We start from the raw sequence: 20,794 nt of genomic DNA on the forward strand, positions 1-20,794 counted from the left end.
GAAAGGGTAGCGTTTGTTTGACATGAGTGTCAAGGACTGTTTGGCAAGAGCCGACCTGGCGATTGGAGGTGGATCATAGTATGACAGATGGAAGGACACAGATTGGTTGTGCTTTCAGCAGTTGATGAATGCAGCTGTTCTTTCTTCGCCCGCTCCCTTCATTGTCCACCCTCATCCTATCGCTGATGACCGCGGGGACTCTGTACCTGCATTCAGAGCAGATGCTGTCTGGCTGCGTGCGTGTGTTCCTTACTAAACGTGTCTCCGTCAGAGATAGCATTCCAAGGGCATCCACTTGAAGGGGCTGTATATGTGCTATATGCCACCTCAGAGAGGCACGGCTCTGCTCAAGGGATGCAGACACAAGGCAACTTTATATGGGTTTATGATGAATATTTGTTGTTTGGTGTTGAGCATGTAGTTTACAAGGTTTGAAGACATCTGCCCTGTGTTATTTATATACTAATATATTATTTGTTATTTTGAATTGGCTTTTATTTTTATGTTTTAAGTTTACGTTTTAATTTTAGTAATTTGATGTGCTTTTGTCATTATTGTTTTTATTTTCATTTAACTTTATATTTAGTTTATCAGTTTATATATTAAATATTTATCACTTTTAGTACTTTTAGTGTTTTATTTCAGTTAGTTGCCAAGGCAACATTTTAAAATTTCAAGTTTGTTTTTCGTGTGAAATATTTATATTTTATATTATTTCAGCTTTATTTCAATTAATGAAAGTTGTTTTTAATAGTTATAGTTAACAATAACAACACTGCTGCTCACTTGTTTATTACACAAATAATAATGTTCATTTAACATCACCACTGTCCTGGGTTTCTCTTACATTTCTCTGAACTTCTATTGCAAACAATCATTAAGTGGTTGCTTATCACAATAGAAAGTTCTTTATGGGTTTGGTGTGTGTTGTATTTGCTCATTGGAATGTTTTAAAATGCTAAATTAAATTATTTCACATATTGAAACAACAGTGCAGATCAATCCAAGATTAATAATCATTTTGTTGATGCCATCAACACTTCAAGTTGGGAAATTCCAAAGGGAACTTTCTAGTGTTCAAGGTGGAAATTGTAAAATCTATCCCTTCCCAGACAGCAAAAAATAGAAATGCTTGACCTTTTTCTTTTCATGCCTTTATGCGTCTGGAGTGTCATCAGGCAGTTTGACTTTTTCATTCTTGTTTTTCTTCTCGCCTTTTTGACCAGTCGAGTGTGATCACCTCAGAATACTGACACGCTTGCCTTGATCTCACTGCTAAGCTATAAAACAATTTCACCTTATTGAAAGTAATGTCTAATAATAAATTGTCTTTCTCAAAGAAGCAGATACAGGTCATTAGTATAGCTGTGTGTCTGTTGGTTTAAGCAACTGCATTAGACTATCAATCTACTCCTTCATTTCTTCCGCCCACCTGTCCATCACCACACATTTAAATTCTCCGTCAGAGGAAGCTGCTGTGCTCTGACCCATCATCCTATTAAATTGCTGTTCAGTCCTGCCTGCTGTTAATCCTCAGGTCTCTAAGCCTCTGTCCCAGCAGCCCCAGAGATCTGTTTTTACAGCTTCTATTATCAAACGATGATGTCAATGCTCAAATGCCAGCGCCCTGCCCAAGGTTGGGAGGAATCACAAAGAGCAACCATTGACATTCTTCTGTCTGTCTTGCCCTCTAACTCTCTCTTTCGTTGTCTGTTTGTCCTCCTTACATGGGGCTCTGTATCTGTCTCCTCCTGGTTTTAATTTGGAGTTTTGTTTGCCTTTGAATTCTTATGTCATCTCCTGCCAAGCGAGGAGGGGGTCTGTTTGTGCAGGCTTTGGTTTCTACACAGAGCTCCCTATGTTCTCCACCCCTTCCCCCATCCAATCTTTCACTATCTTTCCACATCTCTTTCTATCACTCCCTCCCTTAAATGCATAGATTTCACCCACTTTTTTCCCTTAAGCCTGCTGTTTTTAATGCATATCTCTTTAGAAAACACATGCTGTCTCTGCCAGCCAGGCAGCCTCTTCTGTTTTTGTTCGCTCTTTTATCTCAAAGAATGTTGACTCCCACTGCGCTCTGATTTTAATTAAGTTGATTGGCAGCACCTGTAATAGCAGCAGCTGTATCCATTATCCTGATCATGGCTTCCAGTTCCTATGCTTTGATTAGTTATGATGCAGTGAGAATGAATATGGGTGGAGTGCGAGAGAATTGCCTCAGGGACTTGTCCTTCACATTCGTGATGCACCATATATGAAGCAGAGGGTGATAATTCAGCCTTTAGCTGGTCAGAGTGGAATGATAATATTTTCCTTTTTGAGAAAATTGCCTACACATGCAGTCTCATGCATAAAACTGCTATACTAATAGCTCATACATACTGTGTAATTCTGTGCATAAGACTGCACACACTTTGAGTTCTGTATGTTTATAAATCTTATTTAGCATGAGATCTTGTTACCATTAAATGATCTTTTATGTCTTTGAATGTTTCATGCATTAATTAAAAGGTTTTTCAATTAATTTAATTTGCAAAAATAAAAATAAATGATATAGTATTTTTTACATTTATTATTATTGTTAATATATAATTAATAATAAGTTGTTGTATTATTATTCATAATATTATGTTATTATTCATAATGTGTTTGAAGTAATTTATATTGCTGCCTGTCAAGTCTGCATATTGTCATGTGGAAAATTTGCAATGTAACCTTTATATATGAGATATATAGTTTTGTTTTAGTTTTCTAACTTTCTTTCCTTCCTATTTCCTTTCCCTCAGTGCGTCCCTCTAAACCCAGATGTTATGCAGAGGGTCAAACTCAGGTGGGGAAAGACATGATGTTGAGGTGTAGCTCTGTGGAGGGCACACAGCCGCTGCAGTACAGCTGGGAGAGAACCACAGGCAATAAACTACTGCCACCCCTGGCAGTCCTCGGTAAGTTCCCTTTACTCGTGTACCCTGAAAGAATTTTTTTTTTTTTAGAGTTTTGAAAAAGCATCATAACTGTCAGGTGCCACAGTTAAAATGAAGAATCTGTCTCCTGCTGCGCACAGATCCAGTCGGGGGCACCATGAGTCTGAGGAACGCCACTGAGGCAGCTTCAGGAACATACCGATGCCTTGCTAAAAATCGTGTTGGAACGGAAGAGTGTATGGTGGTGGTCAATGTCACACAGCGTAGGTCTTCAAAAATCTGCTTTAAACATTCAAGTAGCAAAGTAGCTGAGTAAATAGCAAAATAGCTGAGTTTCAAACTGCATCTAAGGTGCTTCTTGTCTTTCCCTTATTTATCTGATTACTGTAATGTTGTGAATGGGCTTATGGGTTGTGTCCTATACTCTAAACCTGTGCATCTAAATAAAAATCTATCTTTCCCTTTGCAGCCCCTAACACAGCTGGCGTCATCGCAGCTGCAGTAATCTGTGTTCTGCTGCTTCTCATTCTCCTCGCCCTCATCGTCTTTTGCTGCTGCCGTGCCCGCCAAAAGAAGAAGTACGAGAAGGAGATCGCCTATGAGATCAGGTACTACACACACTCTTGGCAATAATGTTCTAAACAGTCTGTTACCTCCTGACGTGGGTTTAGACGTGTGTATGTGAACCTTTTCCCACAAGACCCCAGAAACAAACTCCATTAAAAAACACCTGTTTTTCCAAACTAACATGTCTGGAGCCATCATTCTTCAATCTAATAACGAAAGGAACAAGAATGGTAGAGAAAGGGAGCTCTTGACCCAGTTGCCATTTGGTACGTGTCACTGTCCCTATGTCTGTTTGATTCTCTCAGCCTCTATTCAATCGCAGGCCTCCCCCGCATTTACTGATGACCAAACAAAGCTGATGGCCAGTGAAACTGGCTAGCGGTGCGATCACCCTTCCCCTCTCACCCCTTTTCTCTTCAAACGAAAGGCTGGTGTAATCAGTTCTGTGCGTTTGTTTGTTCAGTCGATTCCTGTTCTGTCAATGCCTCACCTCTCTGTCCCTCTCTCGCTCCCCCGGCCTATTGAAATGGCATTCCTCACTGTGAAGGGGCAGGCTGTGGGTCAGGCCCTTTATTAGGCCCCCCTTGGACCCCGCTGGACGCTCTGTCTGGGAGACTTGCGCTGCCTCACTTAGGCCATGACAAAAGAGGATTATCCAAATAAGCCAGTTTCTCTTAGAGGAGACCCCGCTGTCTGTATCTTTTGCTGTGTTCTGTGCTGTAATGGATTATTGCTGCTGATTACTTGTTAATTTGGAGGATGGTGGAAGAGCAGGGCCTGATGGGCTACGTTGGAAATCCCTCCATAGTTTTATTCAGCCAATCTGAGGCCAGAGTGACAAAGCAGCAAAACAATTCTTGACTCGGCTGCTATTCTAGCCTCATTGTGCCCCATTCCTGCCTCTGTCAAAGTTTGATTCTACCGCAGAAGGAGATGTTTTGTTTGACTTGACCTGTCCACAATGTTCCTTCCAACCTTTTTCACCAGGATTTAACTTTAGATAGATAGATAGATAGATAGATAGATAGATAGATAGATAGATAGATAGATAGATAGATAGATAGATAGATAGATAGATAGATAGATAGATAGATAGATAGATAGATAGATAGATAGATAGATAGATAGATAGATGCATCCTTGGTGAGCATAAAATATTACTGACCCCAAATTTTGTGCATAATCACTTATTGTGATTAATATACATAAATCATGTTTAAAAACACTTCTGTCTGCAAAATCAAACTCAACCAACAAAGTCATGTGATCTAACTGACATGCAGAAACAAACAAAAAGATGAAAACAGGAAATTATATCACAGAGGGAACTCGTGTCAGGTTATTTGTTGTCAGTTAAATTTGACCCTTTGGCTTTTATTATTATTAATTATTATTACTTATTTTTATTAAGGTAAGATTAGTTCTTTCAACCTTGTTTAAGAAATCTCCCTGACAGGTTTTGATTGAACACTTTTTTTTTTTTCTCTCCTTCCCACAGAGAGGATGTCCCTCCTCCAAAGAGTCGTGTTTCTACCGCACGCAGTTTCACCAGTGTGGGCAGCCAACGCTCCTCTCTGGGCTCCATGTCTCCTTCCAACCTGCATGAGTACACCAAGCCTCAGTACGACAAAATACCCTCTGAAGAGTACGAGAGGCCCCCTAGCCATGCCCCTATTGCCCCACCCAGCAGAATGGCCGGTCCCAACCTCAGCCGCATGGGGGCCATCCCCGTCATGATCCCTGCCCAGAACAGGGATGGGTCTATTGTGTAAAGCTGAACTGGGATCAGTCTCTGCACATTTTGACTGTCACTATTCTATTCATTGTTCTACCGGAATTTGTGAAGGAGCAAATGAAGGTCTCTGCAGAGAGATCAAAGTGAGCTGAAATCTGATGAAATCAAATTTGACTTCCAGAACTTTAACAAACATTCACAAAAAACTTTATTCAACGGGTTGCGGAAAGGTGATTTGGTATGCCTGCTCCTGTTTTGTAAATAATGCAGTGCATGATGTTTTTTTTTTTTTTTTTTTTTTTTTTTTTTTTTTTTAATAGAAGGACCTGTCTAATGTAATGCACTTGACTTGTTTGCCTATTAAGTGTTCTCCATAGATAAAATTAACCCGAAATCAAACTAAATTAAATGTATGTGGTACAACCCATAGTTTGCTGTTTTAGAAGCTGTTTTGTTATTCTTTTTTTAATCAGTTTGAAACATTTTAAGGCAACTTAAACCATTTATCTATGACAATTATTTCCTCTTTATGCTACAAAAGACTGGCAAAGATTTACTCTACGGGAAATATGTGGGTTGGCTTTGGTTTCTGGATGAGATTGTTTTAAAAAAAGATAACAGCATTTGTTTGGATTAAAGATTATTTACATGCGATTTGTATATAACAATATGAAATTGATTTATCTTAAAATGAGCTAATACTGTGACCTTTTTTTAATGGAGCATTTGGTAGTTTTAAACCCCAATTGGTACATGTCAGAGGGATTAGTGCACAAACCTCTGACTGGTCAGATTGGCTTGTGACCCACAAACCTCCACCTCCCCCTACACTGCAGCATAGTGTTAGTCGTCAGAGTAAGATTAAAGGGTTTATTTCAAAAGATGCTTATGCTCGGTGGTAAAATACGGTTCATTGAGCAATCAGACTTTGGTAAGTTTAAAGACTAACTGCCACCACCACTTCTCTGCTCCAGCCAGGCCAGAAAAGCTGATCACAGATGTCTCTGATTAAAGAGCTGCATAATGCGCAGACTTTAACAAGCGATACTAATCCTAAACCTGCATTTGGCTTGGCCGTCAACACATCCCGCTTTAAAGCTAATTGTCAGTTTGACGTGTTGGTGTGTAGTTTTATTAGATGAAGGACATCTTACTGAAGGATTTGTTTTACATCACTTTAAACCAATTAAATAATGTAAATTTAAACAGATGATCATCCATAGATTTATAATAGATTATTTTTTTATTAATAGTGCATTGATTAGGTTTAGTATGAATATTATTTCTTAACACTCTTAAGTCACCGCATTTACTATAATATTTACCAGTCATGAAGAAACGTTACAGTCCTTCTCATGGTGTGGTTTACTGTACATTTTATCCCGCAGGGTCACACTAATGTTCACTCTGTGCCTTTTTTAACTTTGGGTGTAATGAACCGGTGTATCACACAATGAGTGGGTCCACATCACCAGTGTAAGGTAAATAATACATGAACAATTGCAAAACTCATCAGTTGAAGTACATATTGATTGTGGTGAGTTGTAAATGCACAATTTAACATTATATGATTTGTTGCCAGTCTCTGCGCAACAAATATTACTCGATATATTGATATAATGAACTTTTTCTCGGAAATGCTGGTTTTGGTCTCATGGGAGAGTATTGTGTATGCTGACAACTATATGCTTGTCTGTGTCTGTCTGTTGTATACAGAAGCAGCCTTTTCACAATCTGCTTGTCTTTTAGCGAGGGTTCCTGTTGAATGTGTAAATATATTTACTGTAAATGTTGGGTGCGATTGATTGCGTTTGTCTTTACGTCTGTACTTTGTTGCCGCTTGGGTAGGCTGCAAATGTGATGAAGGACATGAGGATGATCAGGCTAATCATCCACCATCTGGATAAGGTATTATTAACATTTATTATACATATGTTGTCATTATCCGAAAGCACGCACACTTGTGATTTCCCTGGGCTTTTATTTATTAAGCCTCTAAGAATAGGGGTGCTGTTACAGGATCAGTTCAGCTTGTTTAAACGTGGAGACTAATGCCAGTGTAAACACAGAAATCTGATCCTTGATCAGCAAACAATTACTTGCTAGCTGTGCAAATCAGCTTCTTGGAACCGAATGATCTGTTTTCTGTTTGGATTGGGCCCATTTGGTATTTCATAAAAGTAGAGGTTAGGCCGGTTCTCTGTACAGTGCCATTTAAAGAGATAGTGAACTCTCCTTACTAATAAGAGAAAACCAATGATATTAACTGTAGTTTTTTTTTTTTTTTAAATACTGTGTACTAATATTACAAAACTTTTTTTCTCTTTCTCTTTGTTTGGGTTGCACATCATGTAAAAACCTCATTTGATTTTTGTGTGCTTTTTGTGATGTTTTTTTTTTAATAAAAATGAAAGCTATTATTCTACACACGTTCTCTGAGATATTCACTCATTCCCTCCTCTGCATCCTGCTCTCTACAGGCTACCGGCGATGCTGTCGCTTTTCAGAGTGATTAATTTTAATCTCCCGTTGATTTCCACCTCTAACTCCAGGTGAGGCCATTCTCTCGCCGCCTAATGACCACAATTAATCAATGACTCACAAAAGCACCGGCGGCTTCGCTGACCAAGAGCAACAGAACCTGAAGCGATGGCTGTTTGTGCAAGTGAAAAGCTCCTGCAGCTCAGTGCATGTGCAGTGATGCCCTTGAGGGTGCTTCATAAAACGCGCTGCCTGAATCAGTCAGCCAAGTCATTGCAAATAACTAATTTGTACCGCAAGCTCAGCCATTGTGCCAGTTTAAGAGAGGGGAATCAAAGTGTAGCAATGGGTGATGAATTGCTTTGATTAGGCTAGGGTCAAATCATTTTTGATTTAAATTTAAAGATTTAAATAACACGTGTGCGGATTCAATCAAGTCAACAAGTGAATAATACCCTTCGTTATAGTTCAATTAAAGTGCTTTCCGTTTTGTAACGAAGCATCATTCTTAAAGGGTTAGTTAGATCCCCCCCCTAAAATGAAATGCAAATCTGAAATCTAATAGAGCACTGCAATGGGAAATTGTTGCAAGGCCAAATCAGAATTTAGCATCACTTTAATTCCCTTGACAAAAAAAAAAAAAACAATAGTATTCAGTCTTCATTAATACATTTTCCCTGAAAGTTTGAGTTAAAATAGTTTTCAAGAGTGTGATTATAAACAGAGAGCCAGTAAAAGTGGATTAATGAGTAGATGAGTTTACCTGTTCTGTGTGATGTTTAATCTTAATCTCTGTAGTCTCATTTAGCCACTTTCCCATTTCAAGACAAGTAAAATCTTAAAATACATCAGTAATTACCCCACTTGTGGTTTTATTTTTAATGTTGTAGAAGAAAACTTGAACATACCTGTATTCACCACAGACCTTATTCCAGACAACCTAAAACCCATTGACTTGAGGATGATGAAACGGAAGTGTTAAAATGCCAACTCATTTCTGGGTTTTGGCCACTGATCTATATAATGACATGTTATGTTTATGTCATTCTATATAGATCAGTGGTTTTGGCCTACCAAAATTCCTCATCCCTGCAGTGCTCTATTAAATTCAAGTATGTCACATTACATTTGATGTTAACACAAGAACCAATGATGCACTGTGTGACATGACATAACGTTTAAATTTCATCCTTTTTGTAACGCAAATCTATTGTATATTGAGTATTTCTTCTTCAGGTCTCTTGTACATTTCATCCAGTGTAATGTTATTGAGTTGGGTGCTCAGGACAATACAGTTATTCTATATTATGTATGAGGCTGAACGCAAGTTAACTATTGTTTTAATGTTTTATTGTTTGTTTTTTACCATCACGCAGTGAAGGTCTTCAAGCTACCTTTAATATCCTTTTAATTTCAATGTTTTTATTGTTTGTTTTTTGCCCTAATATAATGAAGGCCTTCAAGCTACCTTTAATATCTTTTTAATTTCTCAGGCTTTGAATGGTGGTCAATAGCATGATTAGTTACAACGCCAATGTCTATAGCAATTACTGAATGATCATAATGGCTTGCAGTTATATTTATCGATCGAAGGGCATTTGTAACCAATCACAGACCCCAAAAAGCCACGACTTAACTGCAGAGCAATTCATTAATTGCTGAATCTCAGTATATTTTTCAATAAGGCAATTCTGGGTAGAATAATTGCACTGTGAATATGTGGTAATTTCAGACACGGCATGCTCAAACCATCAAAAGCACATTAAAGAGTAATTGTGTTAATGTAAGCGAAAATCGTTCCCCCCCAAGCCGATTTTAACTCCCGGAGTCAGTTATGTGTGCCGTTGAATATTTTCAATGTCCACCTCTGCTTTTGTGTATGGGATTTGAATCTACACATGGCATTAATCCCACACAATAGGAACATCCTTCTTATAGACCCCTCTTCCTCTTGTCCTTGGGCTGAACCTGCAGTCAGTGAGATGAGGACATGTAAACGTCCCACCTCGCATATATACACATACTCTTATTTTTCTTGCTGAATGTATTAATTGTTTGCATATCACATGGGGAGCAGGTTGGAGGGACGATGTTGATTGCTGATTGGTTGGATGCTGCATGTTTCCACGGTAACGTTATCTGGTTGTACACAGAGAGAGGAAGCATGTGAGAGGGGAGGATTTATCTTGCAAGCGTAATGCTCTGAGCCCTAACAACAGAAGCCTCTAAAACGGCATGCTCAAGCTCTGCTTCACCCATTTCATAAATTGTTTTATACTGTGGTAAAAACATTATGGTCTTCTTGGAGTTCATTTCTAGTCTTTGACTTAACTGACAGTACTCTGACTAAAGGATCAAAAATTCACTGATCCTGAAGAAAATAAAATGTTATAGGAAGGTATATTCTAGGCCTGTGTTAGATTTTAAATAAATTTGGCCTGGGTTCTGTAAATGACCCACTACAAGGCCACATAGCACTGTCTGGAATGCATCATGTTTGGGAAGCAGATAACACAGATACTGGGCTTCTGTTTGCTTACTCTACATCTTCACACAAAGGAATGTGGAGTCAGTTGGGCAACCTGTCCATATGGTTTTAATCAAATTTATTAAACTCACAGAACACTGCATTCACAGCAAGTACTGTACAGTCATCCAAGCAGTCTTCTAGAATTAATAACTAATCATTACTGATTGGCATTTCAAGAAAACATTCTAGGCCATTTATAGGGCTCTTGTACCAGAGGGTTTTTAAGACTTCGGATACAGACACATACATGCTCTCAAGGGTAAGTGTAAAATTCCTACCTGTTTTGTGCAATCTAGACCTACATTCTTGAGCTCGGACATTCTTAAGGAGATAGTCGAGTAAAAAAAAAAAAAAAGGAGAAATGGTTGCTAGTCTTTTTGCTGTGAAATCTGTTCTGATTTTTATAAAGTAAACATAAGAATAACGTATGATTATATAATAATATAATACTTGAAGCAACTTATATTTACTTGATTATCCATACATCATTCTGACCATTGTGCTGCATTTGACCCATCTATTGCATGGCATGATGCAGCCCTCAAGTTAAATTATTTTTTTGTTTTTTTTTGTTTTTTGTCCTGCATCTTGTTTTAAAAGCAAAAGTGAATTCTGTGTGAATGGCCCCCAACTGTAGGCTGTTTATGGGTCCCAAGCAACGGGACCCACTTATGATGGAATCACGTGCAATCAGAATTAAGGTAAATACTAGTTTCCTAGTTGGAAATTGGACATGAACGCCTTCTCAATTGATATTTAATACTGAAACTCTGTATTAGTCCATAATTTTCCAAGGGTGTTTTATACACAGTGAAAATATCCTGTATTTGACCAAAATTCCAGAATCGTCAGCAAGCTGACTATCTATAATAGCGCTGTGAATGTTTATATGGTTGTCAATGAATGGGACGCTACATTTTCATTCAAAATTTAATTTCTTCAATACATTTGGCTTTAATAAGATTTTCCCAAGAAATAGGCAAATATGAACCTGGTGTTCTCTATGATTCTTATTCCATCAACAAAGCACATGAACCCGACAAGCTCGTAATCATCACAACTTCAGAAGTTAGAGCATAAAGTGTAATCACACCATGTCGGAATTACCTTAATAATGAGATTACGAGTTATAAAAAGCGTTACCGTCCTTGTAGAACTTGGAATTACAACTTACAGCCCCCACTTGTACCATGTGATCCCTGTACCACGTGACGGCTGCAGTTCATTGAACTGTTGATAGTGTTGCCATAGAAACGCATAATTCCGAGTCCGAGGAGGACGTGGACAGCTCTAAGTAGAACATCACATGTTGTCATCTCATAATTATGGTGGTTACAACATGCCGTGAATGCATCATTAGGTCATTAATACAGCAGGAATACAACACTGCTAGGTGGACGTTAAAGCCTCAAATGTGGCTCATCATCCAATTAGAACTATCCATTTTAGAAATATATCTTTTGTAAATAATTGTTGAATGTAGGCCTATTGGTCAACAATTCAACAAAAGTGTATGGCTTCTGTTGCCTTATAGGTGTGACCAAGTTTGAGTCTGACTGCAGTCTAGTCCAAAGACATCTGTAATGATTCTGGCTTTGTATGTCAGAAAACTGTGAAAGCTCAAACTGTAATTGGAGTTAATGGCTGGCACTCGACAAAATACAGACCATATACATGGATACAAAATTACGTGACCATAGGGAAGACTTCTAATGTGTGTCTTTTAATGTCAAATCAGTTGTCCGTGTCCTCAATTTTACTTTCCATTTAGTTAGCCTTCGAGTCTCAACCCCAAGCATTAAAAGCTCATAGAGGCTAAAAACATTTTTATTTTTCAGTCTTTATTTTACTCTCATCTTTTTTCGTCAACATTATTTCATGTATGTATTGGGTACGATTACACAGCAACGGAGAAGTTTTTCATTTAAGTTTTGCACGTACAGACGTTAACTTACCATTGTCAAAACGATCCACATTCACACGGATCCTTGAAAACGACAAAAAAACGCTGCATTCTGCTGCCAGGCCATTAGATGCGATGAACATGTAATACGCATGTGCATGACGTCATCGTTTTCATGGATTCGTTTTTGTTTTTTACACGGAGACCGTTTTCAAAAACTTGCACTTCAAAACCTGTTTTCAAAAGTTTGCGTTTTTAGCTTTAGGCACCCAAACTCCGTTGTCGTGTTACTGAACGGCCAAGATGCATACAAGGTTTTACGCTTTTAGTTGAAAATGGTGTCGTGTAAACAGCCCCATAGCCACAGTGTTTGAAATGTCAGAAATTAAATATCTTCATTTCGTCTTAGTCATGGGGAAAAAGGTTGTCAACAAATATTTTTCGTAAAAGAAATGTTTTATTTTTCGTATTTTTTGTCTGGAAAAAATCCTCCGATGACGCAAAAATCGTCATTTTGCGTCATCGGAGGATTTTCTGGCCAGAGGCCAAAGACTACAGCCAGTAGTAGGGGCTGTCCCGCATGTTTTCAACCTGCCCATACAGGGTGGGATCTCACTCAGAATGTACACAGTGTCAGCCGTCTTTCTTTGGAAGCTAAGCTAGCATGCTCTTGTTCTGTGGAGAAAGCTGAATAGTAGGAGAAAGCTGAGTAAGTAACCATCCTCCTTTTCCCGGACTTGTCCGGCGGGCGAGATCGTTCAAAATGTCCGGGATTCAGCTTTTGCTTTCTGCGGTCGCCATTCATTGTTTACATGCACACCTTTCAATCTAACTGAATTCATTCCGATTGGTGAATTTGAATGTAGTGTTTACATGAACGCTAAACAAGTGATCGGTTGATGTGCGTTTTACCATTGCTAAGAAAAATTCCCGCTCCTCCGTGAGAGATGCGAGACCCGGCGCGTCTCAGTAATGACGCCACCGGCCTCGCGCTGTTCTCCCGCGGCCGTCAGCCTCGTCCTGCTCGCCACAGTAAACATGATGAATGAATGGCGACTGTAGAACGCAAAAGCCGAATCCCGGACATTTTGGACGATCTCTAAATCCCTCGCAAACTCATCACGTAGGCTAGCTTTGTTGTTTACAACTGCGCACTCTTACCGGTAGGCGTGGCCCCCTAAGGCAGCGAAGCAAGTGCATTCTGGGAGTTGTTGTCTTTCATCCACATAAGCCAAAAATACATTTTCTGGCTTTTCTCAGTCTAGAAAGCTCCAAATTCAAAAATTTCTTCACATTTCTTCTACTTAAATTACCTATTTTAAATACACATTCATCTTCCCAGAGGTGAAGTATCCCTTTAAACCATGTATTATTCTGCAGCTCTTAATACAGTTCAAGGCTAGAATGTTTTATTTACTCACCAGGCGCCAATATTTACTCACAATTGGTGTTTTTTTTAACCCTGAGCTTTAGATGCAATGAATTTTGCCATGTGTCTGAAGCACCGCTGGATTCCATTACAAGCAATCAGCACACATAGACGTTTAGCAGAGGCTTCAACAAGCAGGTAATGTTTCGTTGTGGGTGTTAGAGGGTTGTACTTTTTCCTCTCTTGTGGCCATATTGGGGTCATCTCCATTACCGCTGCCGTGTCTGCTGTGTATCTGGGATATATGTGTGGTATGAGATCTCCCAGAGGAGAGCAGAGGTCAGGACCACTGAATTAGCTGTGTAGAGCCATTTCTCACCTCTTGCTCTTTTGTTTCTCCATCCCTCTTTATGTCTCTATCCTTCTCCAATTCCCCTCTGGAGACATTTCACACCGGAGGCTAAATCCAGTTAGGCAATTAGTGTCTCTGTCTCTAACAGAGATTGAGTCTTCCCCGAGGGCCCACACATCATGTCCTGTGTAAGTGGGCCTCCAGGGCTCAAAGAGTCTGTGTGATGGGAGATAACTGCGGTCTGATCGGGCTTGTGCCTCTATGTGGGTATAACGGCTCTGAGAGACAATCCAGGGGTCAGACGGTAAGAGACGGGCTGATAATTGGTAGAACGGTTCGGTTGATGTGGTCTAGCTTGGATGGTTTGAGGGTCTTCAGAACATGATGCTATCAAATATACCACCGATGGTTGTACAAAGAAAGTGTGCTGTAAATATTTGAATTGATGTGATGCTTATTTGACAGGATTTATTAAGGATTCAATTCATCAGGAGAAAATGTATTAAGTTGTTTGGCACAATCCTTTTATTGTAAAAAAAAAAAAAAAAAACAGGAACAGGAATATGTCAGTGGACCCCTGCAGACACTCATTAACTACATCAAGGCCAATAAGTCTATTAAAATAGCAGATTATTTCACCTTTTGTATAAATTTGTATACAATACATTTGTATAAATGTTAGTTCACTAGGGACTTTAAAAAAGATTTCAACTTTATCACTCTACACTGCCTATCAAGTCAACCCCTGAATATTGATTTTATTTCAAACCATTTTAACCCGATCAAATTAATTCATTTAGAATATAGACAAACCTTACATTACTGTAATTGTCTAGATTGGCAATAATCTGCCCTCTATATTAAACCATTCCCTTTTTGTTTTCTATTTTGTATAGTTGTATAGCGCTTTTCACAATATTATCGTTTTTAAAGCAGCTTTACAGAAAGGTTAGGCTACTTACTTTAAGTTAAACCAACCAATCATTTACAGTGTGATTAGGTCTTGAACTATTTTTGTGCAGAATGCTAATCTAATACCACATCCACAATAACACACATTTTAATTAAAAAATTTCATTTTCAAACGTATGTCTTCATGGGTGTTCATATGTGATGAGGGGTGAAAACTTTACTGTGAATGGGAGACCGTCTTGTATTGCTCCCACATCACATTATAATACTGCATTTAAGACAAAGAACTGCATGCAGATACCATAACAATCTATCAACAAATGCAAACCCCATGTCATCTATTTCTGACGATGGCGCTGCGGACTGAACCTGAAATGTGATGCCCCTGCAGTGAAGACGAGCTCTTTCTTTTACTCTTTCGCATTTAGTCATGTTTGAGCTTTTTCAAGTATAATCACACCCCAGACTGATCCATGAAATGCATCAGAAATTGACTTTTGAAAAAAGAAAAAGAAATAAATTCCCTTATCTTGACACATCATGCAGTTCTGGTATGTTTCGAATAGATGAGTTTCACTCTGATAAGCTCAACATGCATTAATATTAATGCAGTCAGACTGAAGAGAAGGTCACGCTCTCTTTGATAACAGAATCCATAGCATGAGTTTAAAACAGTTCAAATGTGGTATTTCAGTGCATGTCATAAATATGACATCGCACTGTGAACATGTTATTTATACTGTTGAATTGTAGAATCTTGCTTGTTTGGAGCTAAAGCAGCTGTTTTTGTCTTATCAGTGCTGTGTGTACCACAGAAGAATCTCTGGCTTATTTCAGTCTGTTCACAGGAATCAAGGACATGTGGCTGGTGCACAGAACAAAGCTTCAATTCCTTTGAGGAACTCTTTCTTTCCTATAGGAATGTTATTCTGTAGGTGTTCAATTACCTTAATAATTTTAATATAAATGTTCTTGCAAAAGGGGTTTGGAGGCAGTACATTTTTAAGATTATATTTCTTTGTCTCTTTCATTCATCCTTACACAATAGATTTAACTGGAATATTGAACAATGAGAAGTAGCCTATGTGTAACCAGAAATAGACAAGGATTTTGAGTGCATGAATGTGTTTTGGATGCATATGAGATTATTTGTAACTAATCCTCTTCATGGTTGCATTAATGCACTCCGGAGATTTTTTAGCATCTTAACAGAGGATGTTTTAGATTTGCAGTGCAGCCGGAGGAACTGAAGATGTTATTCAGTGCTTGATTGATGGTTCTTTCATGTGTCACTCAGTGCTTGAAATGCAGTTTTATTTGCTGCTGCATCTCATGGATTAGAATTGTAACCCTATAAATTACTGAAATTAATGCAAATAAGATGTTACGCAATTTGTGGTGGAACACGGATGTAGTATGAATCAGGATCACAGTGTTTGGTCTGTTTCGTTCGAATTCACAGAGATTAATATTTCCTCCTCACTGTCTCTCTCGTGTTTTGGTCTTTAAGGGTTTTTCCTGTTTGACGGCATTCATTGTTTGCATGACTGTGGGTGACTCATTAACCAGACTGACCGGCTCATGAACCTTCTCAGATGACAGAGCGAGCACGATGAGTCGATGTAAGAGCTGTGTGTGTACCACGCCTTCCGTTGCACCTTTTTTTTCTTTTCTTTTTTCTCTCCCTCCGCTGCACCTGTTCCTCTATATACCTGCTCTAGCTGGTTATGTTGCCAGAACTATCAATGACGTGTTCAGATTTAACGAAGGAGCGTTGCTGCCATCTAGTGGTGACAGGTGCTCAAAGCGGATTGGGAAAAAAAGCGTTTCTTTTGCTGAACATAATAGGCTACAGAAATTTTGAAGAATGTCGGTAACCAAACAGTTGATCACGGGCCTCATCGACTTCCATAGTATGCATAGTATATCCAAAAAAAATCATTGGGGTCCATCAACTGTTTGATTACCCATAATCTTTCAAATATCTTCCTTTGTGTTCAGCAGAAGACAGATATTCATACAGGTAGGAACAACTTGAGGGTGAGTAAATGATGATAGAATTGTTATTTTTGGGTGAAAAATAAGCGGAGTATGAGTAGTAGAAGCAGTAGTAGTTTTTGAAAGCCATACTATTAAAACCTAAAACACAATTTGGCCCTCTAGCGGTTAAAAAAATAAAAATGCATGCGTCTTGCGAGTTGCTTGGTTGTGCTTAGGTTCTGCCACTGCGTGGGTGAATGTAGTTCGAGGCACGTGTGCTCACACTGAAATATAGAAATGTCACCTGAGCAGGTGGCATGGCTATCCGTCAGTTCAATAAAATATCTTACTCATTGAGTAATAAAAAGCTATCTCTAGGGTCGCTTTAAATGCTTTCAAATTAATTAATTCAATCTTTACCTTTCTGTTTATGGAATGACATAATGACATGCACGGTCGAAGGACGTATGCTCTAAAATATAAATCATTATTAGGCCTATGTTGTTTATCAAAGTGTATCTGGGTAAAGACATGGTGTGGAAAATTGATTATTTTTGCAATCTGTAATAAAATTTAGTTGTTGTTTTTTTATATAAAAAAGTGTTATTTAACTGTATATATAAACTATATCATTAAAATTGTTCTTTTTTGCCTTTTTTTTTCTTTTCTTATTGAGATATGAAGAGGGACTGTAACGTCACTAGGAGTGGTGAATTTAGTTATTTGGGGGTCCTAATCTTCTACTACGCAGGTACTGTCAGTAGTAAGACACATTTCAGAAATATGTCAAAATTACAATTTAAAATTAGTAATCACTATAGAAATATTTTCTTATAAGCAAAGCTCTGCTGCTGATGAGCGCTCGCGCTCAAAATGAACAACAAGTTTTTTGTTTTTTTCCGCAAGTAATATAAGAAGAGAGATTGCCAAGATCAATGTTCCGGAGACTTTGGTGTCTGTGCTGGAGATGGTGGTGTCTTTGCCGGAAACGAAGGTTTCCGTTTTGGAGACGTTGGTGTCCGTGCCGGAGACGTTTATATCTGTTCCGGAGACAGTGGTGTCCGTGCCGGAGACGTTTGTGTCTGTTCCGGAGATTTTGGTGTCCGTGCCGGAGACGGCAGAGATGTGCCGGAGACGTTGATGTCCTTTCCGGAGACGGTGGTGTCCATGCCAGAGACAGTGGTGTCCGTGCCGGAGACGTTTGTGTATGTTCCGGAGACTTTGGTGTCCGTGCCGGAGACGGTGGTGCCCTTCCGGAGACGGTGTTGTCCGTGCCGGAGACGGTGGTGTCCATGCACTTGTCCATGCTGGAGACGGTGGTATCCTTGCCAGAGCCATTGGTGTCCTTTCTGGAGACATTGGTGTCCGTGCCGGAGACGGTGGTGTCAGTGCCGGAGGCATTGGTGTCAGTGCCAGAGATGGTAGTGTCCTTTCCGGAGATAGTAGTGTCCGTGCCGGAGACGATGGTGTCTGTGCTGGAGACTTTGGTGTCCGTTCCGGAGACTGTGGTGTCCGTGCCGGAGATGGTGGTGTCCGTGCCAGAGACGGTGGTGTCCGTGCCGATGTCCATGCCGGAGACGATGGTGTCCGTGCTGGAGACTTTGGTGTCCGTTCCGGAGACTGTGGTGTCCGTGCCAGAGACGGTGGTGTCCGTGCCGATGTCCATGCCGGAGACGATGGTGTCCGTGCTAGAGACTTTGGTGTCCGTTCCGGAGACTGTGGTGTCCGTGCCAGAGACGGTGGTGTCCGTCCGTCTGTTTGTGTTCTTTTTGAAGAATTTTTGGAGCCTGATGAAATCGGTATAAATACGTGTTTAATACTGCAAACTACGCTCGATGTTACAGTCACTGCCCTTGCCATCCAGAATAAAAGAGAACATCCCAGTCAAGTGAAGGGATTTGTGGAAACTGACAAAACAAAAACAAACAAACTAATAAATAAATAAATAAAGGAGGCGTTTCTCTGACTGGATGTTCTTCCTCCATTTTTGCCCTATATTGGCGCTAAAAGAGGAGTATGGGAAATCCAGTTCTCATTAATATTCATAAACTCATTACCATAGCTATTCTTACCTGTAAAAATTACATTTCTAGATATCTGTAATACTATTTTCACTAGTTAAAATGCTCATTCTTAACATCAGCAATTGAATTTCAACTAGTAAAAACTATAATTCTTGATATCTGTAATTGTATTTTCACCATAGGTAACATATATAATGAAAATAGAATCGGAGCAAGAATTGATCCATGGGGTAGCCTACACCACATGCAAGAGGACATGGGGAGTAGCCTATATTGGCCAATAGAAACATTGAACTTTTTTGTTTGCCAAAAAAAAAAAAAAAAAAGAACAAAACTATTTAAAAACAGTCCAACACAACTGCCCAACCTGGAAATAAGAATATTGTGGTCAACCACATCAAAAGCGGAGCTTAAATCTAAAAGCACCAAAGCAACAGTATTCCTTTCATCTGTTTCCAATAAAATGTAATTTAAGACTTTTAAAAGAGCAGATTCAGTGCTGTGGTGAGATTTAAAACTTTTCAAAAATACTGTTTGACTTCAGATGAGACTGTAGCTGGGTTAGCACAACTTTTTCAAGAATTTTTTTTTTAAATGGCAGATTAGATATGGGTCTAAAATTAGTAAAGTTAGTAGAATCAACATTGGACCTCGTTAGCAGTGAAGAAAGTTTTATTAAGTTAGGGACTATTCCGGTACTAAGACTATTATTTATGATAGATAAAAGGGCAGGGCCAAAATTGTCAAAGATTTGTTTTTAGGAATCTAGATGGAACAATATCTTGAGGACAGGACGATGGTCTCAGATGTTCAGTAATACCTTTACAAGTTTGAAATAAAATGGGCTCAAAATTCACACCACAGAACTGGACATCTTAAGCTCTCTGGTTGAGCACAGTCTAACAGGTCAGCTTTGATCTTAAATAAACAATTTTCTAAAAAATGTGGTGAATTGTTCACATAGAGAAACTGAAGCTTCAGGAAAGATGTTAACATAGGGATTGATTACAGAGCCAATGACAGAGAAAAGGATATTATGTCTATGTTGATTTTCACACTGTTGTTGATTTTATTTTGAATTATCGCAGGTTTTTTGCGACCTCTTCAGGAGAGAGCAGTGCAGCTCCATCAAATTGGTGCATGTCTTCGGTAAAATACAGGTTTGTATACATTTTATTTGATCTATAATTCTTTATTGTGCTGTAGCCTATATCGTTTCATTTTATGCAAAGCAACATGTAAGCCACCTAAACGAGTGTCGCGTCGGTCTTTTTGCGTGATGCGAAACGTCTGATGCCTTGACCAGGCATCATTTTGTTGACCGTTATCGACCAGGCAGAACAATCCTTCCGTCCACCATAGATAATTTCTCAAATTGCTTATCTGATCTGTCTCAGCTGCTGCCTGAACCCAAACAAACAGATGAACTAGAGGAACTAACTAGCACTATGAGCACCATTCTCTCTAGAACATTGGATATTGTTGCACCCATTAGATTAAAAAAAAGGTCAGAGAGAAAAGTAAAGCACCATGGTACAACAATACTATGCATGTTCTAAAGAGAGAAACCCGTAATTTAGAGCGTAAATGGAAACAAACTAATTTAGAGGTCTTTAGAATCGCATGGAAAGACAGTATGTCACGTTATAAAAAGGCCCTAAAAGCGGCCAGGGCTGAGCACCTCCACAAACTAATAGAAAACAACCAAAACAATCCAAGGTTTTTTTTTAACACCGTGGCTAGACTAACAAATAAACAGACGTCACTTGAACAAAATATCCCGTTACAGTTTAGTAGTAATGATTTCATAAACTTCTTCACTGAGAAAATAGAAAGCATCAGAACCACAATTGTAAACGTTCAATCTTCAATCGCGCCTTATAATTCAGCCTCAATTATCACCCCGCAAGAACAATTACAGTGCTTTACAACTATAGAACAAAAAGAGTTAAATAAACTTATCACTTCATCTAAAACAACAACATGTTTATTAGATCCTATACCAACTAAACTACTG

The 20,794-nt window shown here is 39.0% G+C and overlaps 1 protein-coding gene across 1 annotated transcript in view; it reads left to right on the forward strand.

Annotated features, from left to right (window-relative positions):
* cxadr (CXADR Ig-like cell adhesion molecule) overlaps positions 1-5,501 on the forward strand; it is a 56,253-nt gene extending 50,752 nt beyond the window's left edge. Inside the window, exons 4-7 of the mRNA XM_081354163.1 lie at positions 2,790-2,945; positions 3,065-3,187; positions 3,394-3,532; positions 4,990-5,501. Coding sequence (XP_081210289.1) covers positions 2,790-2,945; positions 3,065-3,187; positions 3,394-3,532; positions 4,990-5,263 — 692 coding nt within the window. The 3' untranslated portion in view covers positions 5,264-5,501. The remainder of the gene's footprint in view (positions 1-2,789; positions 2,946-3,064; positions 3,188-3,393; positions 3,533-4,989) is intronic.
* Positions 5,502-20,794: the final 15,293 nt, after the last annotated feature.

Source organism: Scardinius erythrophthalmus (genome assembly GCF_964197995.2).
Source record: "Scardinius erythrophthalmus genome assembly, chromosome: 23".
NCBI lineage: Eukaryota > Metazoa > Chordata > Actinopteri > Cypriniformes > Leuciscidae > Scardinius > Scardinius erythrophthalmus.